General features: G+C 45.3%; 1 protein-coding gene across 5 annotated transcripts in view; it reads right to left on the reverse strand.

Moving 5' to 3' along the window:
- Nucleotides 1-3,061: 3,061 nt before the first annotated feature.
- The window catches only part of LOC144694698 (kazal-type serine protease inhibitor domain-containing protein 1-like), a 35,161-nt gene continuing 22,796 nt past the window's right edge, over nt 3,062-15,426 (reverse strand). For all 5 annotated transcript variants that reach the window (XM_078565283.1, XM_078565285.1, XM_078565286.1 and 2 more), the window contains 2 exons: nt 5,468-5,615; nt 3,062-3,258 (listed from right to left, as the gene is read on the reverse strand). In XM_078565283.1, the coding sequence (XP_078421409.1) occupies nt 3,182-3,258; nt 5,468-5,615 (225 nt within the window). In that variant the 3' untranslated portion in view covers nt 3,062-3,181. The remainder of the gene's footprint in view (nt 3,259-5,467; nt 5,616-15,426) is intronic.

Here is a 15,426-nt window from a genome sequence, read left to right on the forward strand (position 1 = left end):
CTGGTCAATATACATCATAGAATTATTGAATCTTCCAGCACAGCCCCTGACCGTATTATCAGGCAGCAATGGAAACGGTAATCCGGTCAGTATTAGAGCATTTTGGGATGTCGTGACTGGGATTCTGCACAAAACAGCTCCCTCCAGTTGGGAAGAAACTACATTGACAATCCTGGATCATCCTTTCTTCTGGCCCGATCCCTGTATCAGCAGATCCGATCAGCAGGACTGCAATGTCCAGGATTGAAACAGTCAACCAAGAGGTTAATACCAGTTACAGATCAGGTAGGGACAGAGTGGCAAACCATTTGGGTTTCATATCTCAACTGCCTATTCTCTCTCTCTCTTTCCCCCTCTCTTCCTCTTTTTCAATCCTCTTTCTTTCTGACCTCTCTCGCTCTCTCTGTCTCTGTCTCCCTTATTCTATTTGTCTGAAGCTCTGATTTTTGGTCATTTTCTGTCTTTCTTTCTCTCTGTCTCCCTTTTTTTTAACTCCTCTCTGTCTCTCTCCCTCTCTCGCTCTCTTTCTCCCTTTCTCCTCACCTCCCTCTCATTCTCTCTCTCTCACTTTCATTGCCACTTATTGACTTTGTGTTTCAGACTGTACCGATCAGACATTACCAAAATATGAGAAGAGTTCCATCTTCTACCAAGTGTTAATGTGCAAAGGTTTAACCTTATCCCCAGTGCTTCAGTGTTTGGAAATGTTTGGAGGGGTGTGGAATGTGCTGATTGTTGGAAATATGAGGAGGAGTAAGAGCACTGGGTTAGGAGTAGGATTCCTCATTGAAGTGTTATGACTTGGGCAGAAATTCCTGACAATGGGAATCAAAGTACAAGGAACACGACACCGTGGAATAATACAACCGAGGAAGGCCGTTATTCAGGACCCTGACTAAAGTAAACTGCTTGCTTTAACCTGTTTGCTTCTTGCTCCTAATTTCCGCATAGTCCTTGCTGCTGGGAGCAGGAAGAACAGAAGAAATAGGATTTGGTCCCTGGAGCCCGATCCCCCTTTCAATATGACCATGGCTGAACTGTTCCTAGCCTTAACTCCATATTCTGCCTGTTACCCAAAAGTCTTAACTCCGTTATAGATCAAAAACATTCTCAATGTGTGGGCATCAGCCTCTCACTGGATATATATCACCACTGACCTTCATATCTAAGAATGAGCAATGTCCAGCACAGTCAGTGTAAGAGAGAAGCCCTGAGAGAGTCTAGGGTGCATGGAGATGCAACCAGGGTAGACAAAGAGCATGCTTCTTTTAAACAGTGCAGATTTGGAAACACAGGTTTCACATGTTGGGATCAGGCTGGGCTTTGTTATAAGGAGAACAGGAACAGGAAGAATGTCACATCCTCCAAGATCCTGAGATCAAAGTACAAAGAATGAAGCTTCCCAAACCCGTGACCTCTATCACCTTCTCAAACCCGTGACCTCTATCACCTTCCCAAACCCGTGACCTCTATCACCTTCCAAACCCGTGACCTCTACCACCTTCCCAAACCCGTGACCTCTATCACCTTCCGAAACCCGTGACCTCTATCACCTTCCAAACCCGTGAGCTCTATCACCTTCCAAACCCGTGACCTCTATCACCTTCCCAAACCCGTGGCCTCTATCACCTTCCCAAACCCGTGATCTCTATCACCTTCCCAAACCCGTGACCTCTACCACCTTCCCAAACCCGTGACGCCTACCACCTTCCCAAACCCGTGACCTCCATCACCTTCCCAAACCCGTGACCTCTATCACCTTCCAAACCCGTGACGTCTATCACCTTCCAACCCCGTGACCTCTACCATCTTCCCAAACCCGTGACCTCTATCACCTTCCCAAACCCGTGACCTCTACCACCTTCCCAAACCCGTGACCTCTACCACCTTCCCAAACCTGTGACCTCTATCACCTTCCCAAACCCGTGACCTCTACCACCTTCCCAAACCCGTGACCTCCATCACCTTCCAAACCCGTGACCTCCATCACCTTCCAAACCCGTGACCTCTATCACCTTCCCAAACCCGTGACCTCTATCACCTTCCCAAACCCGTGACCTCTATCACCTTCCCAAACCCATGACCTCTACCACCTTCCCAAACCCGTGACCTCTACCACCTTCCCAAACCCGTGACCTCTACCATCTTCCCAAACCCGTGACCTCTACCACCTTCCCAAACCCGTGACCTCCATCACCTTCCCAAACCCGTGACCTCTACCATCTTCCCAAACCCGTGACCTCTATCACCTTCCCAAACCCGTGACCTCTACCATCTTCCCAAACCCGTGACCACTATCACCTTCCCAAACCCGTGACCTCTATCACCTTCCAAACCTGTGACCTCTATCACCTTCCCAAACCCGTGACCTCTGTCGCCTTCCAACCTCTGTGACCTCAACCATCTAGAAAGACAAGGGCAGCAGACAGATGGGAACATCACCATCTGGAAGTTCCCCTCCAAGTCACTCACCATCCTGACTTGGAAATATATCTCCGTTCCTTCACGTTGCTGAGTCAAAATCGTGGAACCACCTACACCACATGGACTGCTGCAGTTCAAGAAAGCAGCTCACCACCACCTTCTCAAGGGCAATTAGGGATGGGCAATAAATGCTGGCCTAGCCAGTGAAGCCCACATCCTGTGCATTTTGAAACTTCAGATAATGGATGAATGTTAAAGCAGATCTCCATGCAGCTAAGTAGAAAGTAGGACTCATGGAAACTAAAGTCCAATCCTCCTGTTAAAGTATCAGTTATTATCCAATCAGGACAACAAGGTTCCATAAAAGTAATGGAGAGAGTTAGATTCTGTGGATTGGGAGCTGGTGGTGAGGTCAGGGGGGGGATGTCTCAGTTAGACCTGTCTCAGTATGTAATGGAGTTAGCTCCTAACTTACTCTCACAACACTAGGCACCACTAGGAACCAGCTCATTGAATGGGCCACCAATCGGCAACATCTCAATCAGCTCACAGAACGAGTTACCAGCACAGACCATTAGAAACCAGTGTCACTGGGCTGATAGAGAGAAAGGGTGAAAGTGAGATACAATAATTATCTGGTGGATATTATCACACTTTATTATATTTCATTGACACTTCCTGCTTTCTCCGTGTTGTCTCTTGATGCATTAGTGCCTCCACACCTCGCGTTTGGTCCAATGTTTGCAAAGCCACTTCCTCAGTAATAGTCGTCAGGGTAATCCTCGATTAAATGCTGAGACTGGCGCCAAGGAGTCTCGATCTCAGCCACCTGATCTGAAGGAGAAAAACATCGAGAGGACATTGTCAAAGGAAATAATTTGGATGCTGGGAATAAGAACAGAAAATGTTGGAAATGCTCAGCAGGTCAGGCAGCGCACGTGGAGAGAGAAACCGAGTTAATAGGCAGAATTTTATTGATCGGGTTGATAGGCCAACATTTTTCTTTATTCTTTCGTGGGATGTGGGCGTCACTGTCAAGCCCAGCATTTGTTGCCCAACCCTAATTACCCTTGTACTGGGTGTCTCGCTTGGCCATTTCAAGGGGCAGTTAAAAGTCAACCACATTGCTGTGGGTCTGGAGTCACATGTAGGCCAGACCAGGTAAGGACGGCAGATTCCCTTCCCTAAGGGACATTAATGAACCAGAGGGGTTTTTATGGTGACAATTGACAATGGTTGCCAATACTGAGATTAGCTTTCAATTCTAGATTTATTAATTGAATTTAAATTCCGCTAGCTGCTAAAATGGGATTTGAACCCACGTCCCCAGAGCATTAGCCTGGGCCTCCTGGATTACTAGGGCCTAGTGACGTTACCACTACGCCACCATCGCCCACCCTGAGGGACCACACCCTGAGTTTTCGGGGCAGCAGCCAATGGAGTAGGAGCCTCCAGGGTTACTGTCCTCTACAGGATGGCCGGGAGCTGCCGGCCCAATCAGAGGGCAGGCAGCTCAGCAGCGTTTACAGCACCAGCAGGAGCGGTGACCACTTCCGAGGCAGGAGGGGGAAGCAGCTCTGCCAGTGTTACACTGGGGCCAGGGGTGCTCCTTCCTCCTTGTTTTAAAAATCTTCCCGCCACCCCGGGGCTGCTGATGGGAGGCCCCCTCCATTTAACTGCGGCCTCCACATGTGGTGAGTGGGGGTGGGGGTGGGGGGGGGAGGGGAGGGGGCATGTTGCGGGTGTTGATCCACCAAAATGCCAATCGCTCTATAACGTGGTTGTTAATAGAGACCTTAACATGTGGAAATCGGCTGCCTGCCTACTTTGGGCAGCCAGTTCCAATCCCACCATTGGTAATGTTCCCCTGTGATGGGACATGGTCAGGGAGCCAATCTGACACGGCTCCCATGATTTTACCGAGCACCCCCCCCCCACCCCCCCCGCCCCCAACCCGTCCACTTCCTGGGGGCCAGTAAAATTCAGCCCAACATTACAGAGCGATGACCTTTTCATCAGAGCGTTACCGCTTTGGGTGTGGAGCATCTTTCTCAGAAAAGGTTCAGTGGAAGTCTGGGAGCCCCTCACGCACTAAGAGCCTGTGGATATAGGTGGTCGACTGAGTGTTCAAGGCTGGGGGACAAAGACATTTTGTTGGGAAAGGGGATCGAGGGATATGCGGCAAAGGTGGAGAGGTGGGAGTGAAATACAGGTCAGCTGGGATCTTAATGGAATGGTAGAATAGGCTCGAGGGGCTGAATGGCCTCCACCTGTTGCAATGTGAATAAGGAGAGGGTGGAGTGAGTACCGTTAGCTGGCAGACTGAGCTGCACAGGGTAAAGGTTCCCCCGGAACGATCAATGTTTGATCCAGATGGCAGAATAGATTCTGTAATTCATTCAGTGTCCCTGAGATACAGACAGGGGGAAAATGGCAGCAACTCACTGCTCCCTAATGACCACAAAATAATAGGAAGGGCAATCATTCATCAGGCAGCACAGAAAAAGGCCATTTAGTCCTTGATGTCTGTGCTGTCCCTTTGGAAGAGCTATCCAATCAATCCCATTCCCCTGCTCCTTCCCAATGACCTCTCCAGGATTTAGATAATTCCCCTCTGAAAGTTATTATTGAATCTGCTTCCACTGGCCTCACAGATGTGAGAAATCTGGCAAAGCTATGATGGACCGAATGGCCTCCTGCTAGACTATCATTCTCTGCTTCTAAGAGGTGGTGCAGTGTGAGAGGGGGTGGGATAAATGCCCTATTCCCCACAGTGTAGGAGGGGGTAGGGTACAATGCCCCATTCCCCACAGTGTAGGAGGGGGTGGGGTACAATGCCCCATTCCCCACAGTGTAGGAGGGGGTGGGGTGCAATGCCACACTCCCCACAGTGTAGGAGGGGGTGGGGTGCAATGCCACACTCCCCACAGTGTAGGAGGGGGTGGGGTGCAATGCCACACTCCCCACAGTGTAGGAGGGGGTGGGGTACAACGCCCCATTCCCCACAGCCTGCTCACTGTTGGTCAATTCGAACCTCTCTTACCTGGTGAGATGACAGTCAGACTAGCAGCTGCGGACACTTTTCCCAGTTTGTTCCGTGCGGAACAGTAATACACTCCAGAGTCCGTGCTGCGAATTTCCTGGATCTGGAGCCAGCCGGTCACTTCATATTTAAATGGGCCTCCTCGAAACTGCCGGCAAAAATGATTCCGGAGGGTTAGACTGGGCAAGTCAGCGATGTGTACGTGAGGACAATGGTGTGTAAATTAGGACAATGTGGTTTAAATTAGGACAATGTGGTTTAAATTAGGACAATGTGGTTTAAATTAGGACAATGGGGTTTAAATTTGGACAATGGGGTTCAGGTGAGGTCAATGGTGTGTAAATTAGGTCAATGGTGTGTAAATTAGGTCAATGGTGTGCTCATGAGGAAACTGGTGTTTACATGAGAGCATGGCTTGTACATTGCAAAATGGTGTGTAAATGAGGACAATAGTGTGTAACTAGGGACACAGGTGTGTAAATGAGGGCAATGGTGTATACATGAGGACAATGACTCCTAGATGAGGATGATGGAGGGTGAATTAGGACAAAGTTTTTACGTGAGGACAAATGTGTGTAAATGAGGACAATAGCGTGTAATTGATGACACGTGTGTAAATTAGGAAAATGGTGTTTAGCTCAGGACAATGGTGTGTTCATGAGGACAATGGTGTAAATGAGGACAATGGGGTGTAAAAGAGGACACAGGTGTGGAAATGAGAACAATGATATTTACGTGAGGGCAATGGTTTGTACATCGGGACAATGGTGTGTAAATGAGAAAAATGGAGTGTAAATGTGGATAATGGTGTTTAAGTGGAGACATGGTGTGTAATTGAGGTCAACGGTGTGTTAGTGAGGGCAATGGTGTGTCCATGTGGACAATGATTTGTACATGAGGAAAATGGCATGTAAATGTGAACAATAGTGTTTAGCGGAGGGCAATGGTGTATACATGAGGACAATGGTGTTTAAATTAGGAAAATGGGTTGTTACGAGGACAATGTTGCGTACATGAGGATAATGGTGTATCCATGAGGACAGTGCTGTATTAGTGAAGGCAATGACGTGTAACTCAGGACAATGATTCGTACGTGAGTACAGTGGTGTTTAGCTAAGGACAATGTTGCCTACATGAGGATAATGGTGTGTACACGAGGGCAATGGTGCGTACATGAGGACAATGGTGTTTAAACTAGGGCAATGGTGTTTATGTGAGGACAACAGAGTGTAAATGAGGACAATGGTGTGTAATTCAGGACAATGATTCGTATATGAGGACAATGGTGTGTAAATTAAGACAATGGTTTGTAAATGAGGATAAAAATGTGTAATTGAGGACACAAGCGTGCAAATGAGTACAACGGTGTTTAGCTGAGGATAATGGTGCGTACATGAGGGTAATGGTGCATACATGAGGGTAATGGTGCGTACATGAGGATAATGGTGCGTACATGAGGATAATGGTGCGTACATGAGGGTAATGGTGCGTACATGAGGATAATGGTGCGTACATGAGGATAATGGTGCGTACATGAGGGTAATGGTGCGTACATGAGGATAATGGTGCGTACATGAGGATAATGGTGCGTACATGAGGATAATGGTGCGTACATGAGGACAATGTTGTGTAAATGAGGACAATGGTGTGTACCTGAGACCAATGGAGCATAAGTGAGGAAAATGGTGTGTAAATGAGTACAATGGTGTGTGAATTAGGACAATGGTGTTTACGTGAGGACACTGGAGTGTAAATGAGGACAATGGTATGTAAATGAGGACACTAGTGTGTAATTGAGGACACAGGTGTGTAAATGAGGACAATGATGTTTATCTGAGGACAATGGTGTTTACATGAGGACAAAGGTGTTCATGTGAGGACAATGGTGTTTTCATGAAGAAAAAGTTGTGTACATGAGGATAATGGTGTGTTCATAAAGACAATGGTGTGTACATGAGGAAAATGCTGTTTACATGAGGACAATGGCGTGTAAATTAGGACAATGGTGTTTACGTGAGGACAATGGTGTTAAATGAGGACAGTGGTGTGTACAGGCGGACAATGGTGTGTAAACGAATACAATGGTGTGAACATGAGGAAAATTATCTGTGAAAGAGGACAATGGTGTATACATGAGGACAATGGTGTGTACATGAGGACAATGGTGTATACATGGGGAAAATGGTGTGTACATGAGGACAATGGTGTGTAAACGAGTACAATGGTGAATACAAGAAGACAATGGTGTGTAAACGAGCACAATGGTGTATCCATGAGGACAATGGTGTGTAAATGAGGACAATAGTGTGTAATTGAGGATACAGGTGTGTAATTGAGGACATTGATGTTCATCTGAGGACAATGGTGTGTATATGAGGACAAAGATGTGTTCATGAGGATGATGGAATGTACATGAGGACAATGGTGTGCAGGTGAGGGCAATGTTGTCTAAATCAGGACAATGGTGTTTACGTGAGAACAATGGTGTGTACATGAGGACAATGGAGTTTACATGAGGAAAATGGCATGTAAATTAGGGCAATGGTGCGTTCATTAAGAAAATGGTGTGTAAATGAGGACAATGGTGTGTACATGAGGACAATGGTGTGAACATGAGCATAATGGTATGTTCATGAGGACAATGGTGTGAAAATTAGGACAATAGCGTATAATTGAGGACACAGGTGTGTAGTGGAGGACAATGATGTTTAGTTGAGGAAAACAGTGTGTAAACGAGGATAATGGTGTGTAAATGAGGACAATAATGTTCAGCTGAGGGCTATGGTGTGCACATAAGGACAATGGTGTGTTCATGAGGACGATGGAGTGTACATGAGGACAATGGTGTGCTACTGAGGACAATGGCATGTAGATGAGGACAATGGTGTGTAATTCAGGACAATGGTGTGTAAATGAAGGTAATGGTGTGAACATGAGGAAAATGATGTGTATACGAGGACAATGGTGTGTGCATGAGTACAATGGTGTGCAAATAAGGACAATGGTGTATAAATGAGGACAATGGTGTGTAAATGAAGACAATGGTGTGAACATGAGAACAATGGTATGTAAACGAGGACAATGGTGTATACATGAAGACATTGATGGGTACATGAGGACAATGGTGTGTACATGAGGACAATGATTCGTACATGAGGACAATAGTGTGTAAACAAGGACAATGGTGACTATGTGAGGACAATGGTGTGTACATGAGGACAGTGATTTATATATGAGGAAGATGGTGTGTAAATTAGGACAATGGTGATTATGTGAGGACAATGGTGCGTACATGAGGACAATAGTCTTGACAATGTTGTTTATGTGAGAACAATCGTGTGTTCATGAAGACAATGGTGTGCAAATGAAGACAATGGTGTGAACATGAGGAAAATGATGTGTATACGAGGACAATGGTGTATACATGAGGACAATGTTGTGTAAATGAAGACAATGGTGTGAACATGAGAACAATGGTGTGTAAACAAGGTCAATGCTGCATACATGAGGACATTGGTGTGTACATGAGGACACAGGTGTGTTCATGAGGACAATGGTGTGTTCATGAGGACAATGGTGTGCAAATGAGGACAATGATGTGTACATGAGAACAAGATGTGTAAATGAGGACAATGGTGTGTACATGATGACAATGATTCGTAAATGAGGACAATAGTGTGTAATTGAGCGACACAGGGGTGTTGGCAAAGACAATGATGTTTAGCTGAGGACAATGGTGCGTATATGAGGACCATAGCGTGAAAATTTGGACAATGGTATTTACATGAGGACAATGATGTGCAAATCAGGACAATGGTGTGTACATGAGGACAATGGTGTGTAAATAAGGATAATGGTGTGTTCATGAGGGTGATGGAGTGTACATGAGGACAATGGTGTGTAAATTAGGACAGTGGTGATTATATGGGGACAATGGTGTGTAAATGAGGACAATAGTGTGTAATTGAAGACACAAGTGTGTAAATGAGGACAATAGCATGTAAATTAGGACAATGGCATTTGCATGAGGGTAATGTGGTGTAAATGAGGGCAATGGTGTGTAAATGAAGACAATGGTGTGAACATGAGAAGAATGATGTGTATATGAGGACAATGGTGTGTACGTAACGATAATGGAGTGTACATGAGGACACTGGCATATAAATTTGGACAATGGTCTTTACATGATGACAATGGTGTGTTCAAGAGGGCAATGATGTGTAAATGAGCACAATGGTGTGTACATGAGGACAATGGTGTATACATGAGGGCAATGGTGTGTACATGAGGACAGTGGTGTGTAAACGAGGACAATGGTGTGTAAACGAGGACAATGGTGTATACATGAGCATAATGGTGTATTCATGAGGTCGATGGAGTGTACATGAGAACAATAGTGTGTAAATTAGGACAGTGGTGATTATGTGAGGACAATGGGGCATAAATGAGGACAATAGTGTGTAATTGAGGACACAGGTGTGTAGGTGAGGACAATGATGTTTAGTTGAGGAAAATGGTGTGTATATGAGGACAATGGTGTGTAAATGAAGGCAATGGTATGAACATGAGGAAAATGATATGTAAATGAGGACAATGGTGTGTACATGAGGACAATGGTGTGTACATGAGGACAATGGTGTGTACATGAGGATAATGGTTTGTTCATGAGGACAATGATGTGTTCATGAGGACAATGGAGTCAACATGAGGACAATGGTGTTTAAAAGAGGTGAATGGTGTGAACATGAGGATGATGATGTGCAAACGAGGACAATGGTGAGTACATGAGGACAATGGCGTGTAAATTAGGACAATGGTATATTCATGAGGACAACGGTCTGTACATGAGGACAATGGTGTGTACATGAGGACAATGGTGTGTACATGAGGACAATGGAGTGTACATGAGGATAATGGTGTGTAAATAAGGACAATGGTGTATACATGAGGAAAATGGTGTGTAAATGAGGACACTAGTGTGTAATTGAGGACACAGGTGTGTAAATGAGGACAATGATATTCAGCTGAGGGCTATGGTGTGCACATGGGGACAATGGTGTGTTCATGAGGACAATAGAGGGTACATGAGGACAATGGTGTGCTAATGAGGCCAATGGTTTGTGGATGAGAACATTGGTGTGTAAATGGAGGCAATGGTGTGAACATGAGGAAAATGATGTGTATTCGAGGACAATGGTGTGTACATGAGGACAATAGTGTGTACATGAGGACAATGGTGTGTACGTGAGGACAATGATTTATACATGAGTACAATAGTGTGTATACAAGGACAATGGTGACTATGTGAGGACAATGGTGTGTACATGAGGACAATGATTCGTACATGAGGACAATGATTCATACATGAGGAAAATGATGTATAAACAAGGATAATGATGTGTAAATGAGGACAATGGTGCGTACATGAGGACAATGGAGTGTTCATGAGGATGATGGAGTGTACATTAGGACAATAGCATGTAAATTTGGACAATGGCGTTTACCTGAGGACAATGGTGTGCAAATGAGGACAATGGTGTGAACATGAGGACAATGATGTGTAAATGAGGACAATGGTGTGGTCATGAGGACAATGGAGTGTTCATGAGGACGATGGAGTGTACATGAGAACAATGGTGCGCACATGAGGACAATGGTATGCTCATGAGGACGATGGAGTGTACATGAGAACAACGGTGCGTACATTAGGACAACGGTGTGTTCATGAGGATGATGGAGTGTACATGAGGACAATGGTGCGTACATGAGGACAATGGTGCATACATGAGGACAATGGTGCATACATGAGGACATGGTGTGCTAATGAGGATGATGGAGTGTACATGAGGACAATGGTGCATACATGAGTACAATAGTGTGTAAATTAAGACAGTGGTGTGCACATGAGGAAAATGATGTGTAAACAAGGACAATGGTGTGTACATCAGAACAATGGTGTGTAAACGAGGACAATGGTGTACACATGGGGATGATGGTGTGTACATGAGGACAGTGGAGCGTATATGTGGCCAATGGAATGTAAATTAGGACAATGGTATTCACATGAGGACAATGGTGTGTAAATGAGGGCAATAGTGTGTAATTGAGGACACAGATGTGTAAATGAGGACAATGATGTTCAGCTGAGGACAATAGTGTGCACATGGTGACAATGATTTGTACATGAGGACAATGGTGTGTAAATTAGGACAATGGTGATTATGTGAGGACAATAGTGCGTACATGAGGACAATAGTGTGTTATTGAGGACACAGGTGTGTAGGCGAGGACAATGATGTTTAGCTGAGGACAATGGTGCGTACATGAGGAAAATGGTGTGTAAACAAGGACAATAGTGTATACATGAGGACAATGCTGTGTACATGAGGACAATGGAGCGTAAATGAAGACAATGGAATGTAAATTAGGACAATGGTGTTCACATGAGGACAATGGTGTGTAAATGAGGGCAATAGTGTGTAATTGAGGACACTGGTGTGTAGACGAGGACAATGGTGGGTAAATTAGGACAATGGTGATTATGTGAGGACAATGGTGCGTAAATGTGGTCAATAGTGTGTAATTGAGGAGACAGGTGTGTAGGTGAGGACAATGATGTTTAGCTGAGGACAATGGTGTGCAAATTAGGACAATGGTGCGTACATGAGGACAATGGAGTGTTCATGAGGACGATGGAGTGTACATTAGGACAATAGCGTGTAAATTTGTACAATGGCATTTACCTGAGGACAATGGTGTGCAAATGAGGACAATGGTGTGAATATGAGGACAATGATGTGTAAACAAGGACAATGGTGTGGTCATGAGGACAATGGAGTGTTCATGAGGACGATGGAGTGTACATGAGAACAATGGTGCGCTCACGAGGACAATGGTGTGCTCATGAGGACGGTGGAGTGTACATGAGAACAATGGTGCGTACATGAGGACAATGGTGTGTTCATGAGGACGATGGAGTGTACATTAGGACAATAGCATGTAAATTTGTACAATGGCATTTACCTGAGGACAATGGTGTGCAAATGAGGACAATGGTGTGAACATGAGGACAATGATGTGTAAACGAGGACAATGGTGTGGTCATGAGGACAATGGAGTGTTCATGAGGACGATGGAGTGTACATGAGAACAATGGTGCGCACATGAGGACAATGGTGTGCTCATGACGACGATGGAGCGTACGTGAGAACAATGGTGCGTACTTAAGGACAATGGTGTGTTCATGAGAATGATGGAGTGTACATGAGGACAATGGTGCATACATGGGCACAATGGTGTGCTCATGAGGGTGATGGAGTGTACATGAGGACAATGGTGTGTGCTTGAAGACAAGGGAGTGTACATGAGGGCAGTGGTGTGTACATGAGGACAATGGAGTGTGCATGAGGACAGTGGTGTGTACATGAGGACAGTGGTGTGTACTGAGGACAATGATGTTTATGTGAGAACAACGGTGTCTTCATGAAGACAATGGTGTGTACATGAGGAAAATAGAGTGTACGAGAGGACAATGGCATGTAAATTAGGACAATGGTGTTTATGTGAGGGCATTGGTGTGTAAAAATGGTATGAACATGTGGACAATGATGTGTAAACAAGAACAATGGTGTGTAAATGTGGACAATGGTGTTTACATGAGTGAAATGGAGTGTAAATGTGGACAATGGTGTGTAAATGAAGAGAATAATGTGTAAATTAGGACACAGGTGTGTAAATGAGGACAATGATGTTCAGCTGAGGACAATGGAGTATAAATGAGGACAATGGAGTGTTAGTGAGGGCAATGAAGTGTAAATTAGGACAATGATGTTTACGTGAGGACAATGGTGTGTAAATGAGGTCAAGAGTGTATATACGAGTACAATGGTACCAAAAGGTTTACTTTAATTTAAAGGGGTAAGTCATGGCAGGAGAGCTCAAAACTGTGGTGTGCTCTTCCTGCTCCACGTGGGAAGCCGGGAACATTTCCAGTGCCCGGGGCCAGCATGTGTACGGGATGTGTCTCCAGCTGCAGCTCCTGGAACCCGAGTTTCAGAGCTGGAGCGATGGCTGGGGACACTGTGGAATATCTGCGAGGCAGAGAGTATCGTGGATAGCATGGTTAGAGAGGTGGTCACACCGCAGGCTAAAAGTCCACAGGCAGGAGGGGAATGGGTGACCACCAGGCAGAGCAAGAGAACTAGGCAGGCAGTGCAGGAATCTCCTGTGGCTATTCCCCTGCAAAACAGATATACCGTTTTGGATACTGTTGAGGGGAATGGCCTCTCAGGGGAAAGCAGCAACAGCCAAATTTGTTGCACCATGATTGGCTCTGCTGCACAGGGGAGGAGTAAAAAGTGTGGGAATGCAATAGTTATAGGGGTTTCAATTGTAAGGGGAATAGGTAGGCATTTCTGTGGCCGCAAATGAGACTCCAGGATGGTATGTTGCCTCCCTGGTGCTAGGGTCAAGGATGTTTCAGAGCGGCTAGTGGACATTCTGAAGGGGGAGGGTGAACAGCCAGTGGTCGTGGTACACATTGGTACAAAGGACATAGGTTACAAAAAAGGGATGAGGTCCCAAAAGCAGAATATAGGGAGTTAGGAAGTAAGTTGAAAAGTAGGGCCTCAAAGGTAGTGATCTCAGGATTACTACCAGTGCCATGTGCTGGTCAGAGTAGAAATAGCAGGATATATCGGATGAATACGTGGCTGAAGAGATGGTGTGAGGGGCAGGGTTTCAGATTCCTGGGACATTGGGACCGGTTCTGGGGGAAGTGAGGCCAGTACAAACTGGACAGGTTACACCTGGGCAGGACCGGGACTGATGTCCTAGGGGGAACATTTGCGAGAGTGGTTGGGGAGGGTTTAAACTAAAATGGCAGGGGGATGGGAACCTATGCAAGGAGTCAGAGGAGGGGGAATTAAGGACAAGAACAAAAGTCAGAAAGGGGAATAAGAAAAGTGATAGGCAGAGAAATCAAGGGCAAGAATCAAACAGGGCTTCAGTGAAAAATAGTGGGAATGGGAAAAGTAATGTTAAAAAGACAAGCCTTAAGGCTTTGTGCCTGAATGCGAGGAGCATTTGCAATTAAGTGGATGAATTAACCGCAGAAATAGATGTAAACAGATATGATATATTCGGGATTACGGAGACATGGCTGCAAGGTGTCCAGGGATGGGAACTGAATATCCAGGGGTATTCAGTATTTAGGAAGGACAGACAAAGAGGAAAAGGCGGTGGAGTTGGATTGCTGGTTAAAGAGAAAATTAATGCAAAAGTGAGGAAAGATATTAGCTCTGACAATGTGGAATCTGTATGGGTAGAGCTGAGAAACACTAAGGGGCAGAAAACATTAGCGGGGGTTGTATATAGACCCCAAACTGTAGTGGTGATGTTGGGAATAGCATTAAACAGGAAATTAGAGACACATGCAATAAAGGAACATCTGTAATTATGGGTGACTTTAATCTGCATATAGATTGGGCAAATCAAATTAGTAACAATACCGTAGAGGAGGAATTCCTGGATTGTATACAGGATGTTTTTCTGGACCAATACACTGAGGAACCAACTAGAGAACAGGCCATCCTAGACTGGGTATTGTGTAATGAGAAAGGAATAACTGGCAATCTAGTTGTGCGAGGCCCCTTGACCATAATATGATGGAATTTTTCATCAAGATAGGGAGCGACATAGTTGATTCTGAGACTAGGGTCCTGAATCTTAATAAAGGAAACTACGATTGTATGAGACGCGAGTTGGCGATGATGGATTGGGAAACATTACTCAAAGGGATGATGGTGGATAAGCAATGGCAAACGTTCAAAGAGCGCATGGGTGAACTGCAACAATTGTTTATTCCTGTCTGGCACAAAAGTCAAACAGGAAAGGTGGCCTAACCATGGCTTATAAGGGAAATTAGAGATAGTATTAGATCCAAGGAAGAGGCATACAAA

This window comes from Cetorhinus maximus, chromosome 20, assembly GCF_964194155.1.
Source record: "Cetorhinus maximus chromosome 20, sCetMax3.hap1.1, whole genome shotgun sequence".
Taxonomy (NCBI): Eukaryota; Metazoa; Chordata; class Chondrichthyes; order Lamniformes; family Cetorhinidae; genus Cetorhinus; species Cetorhinus maximus.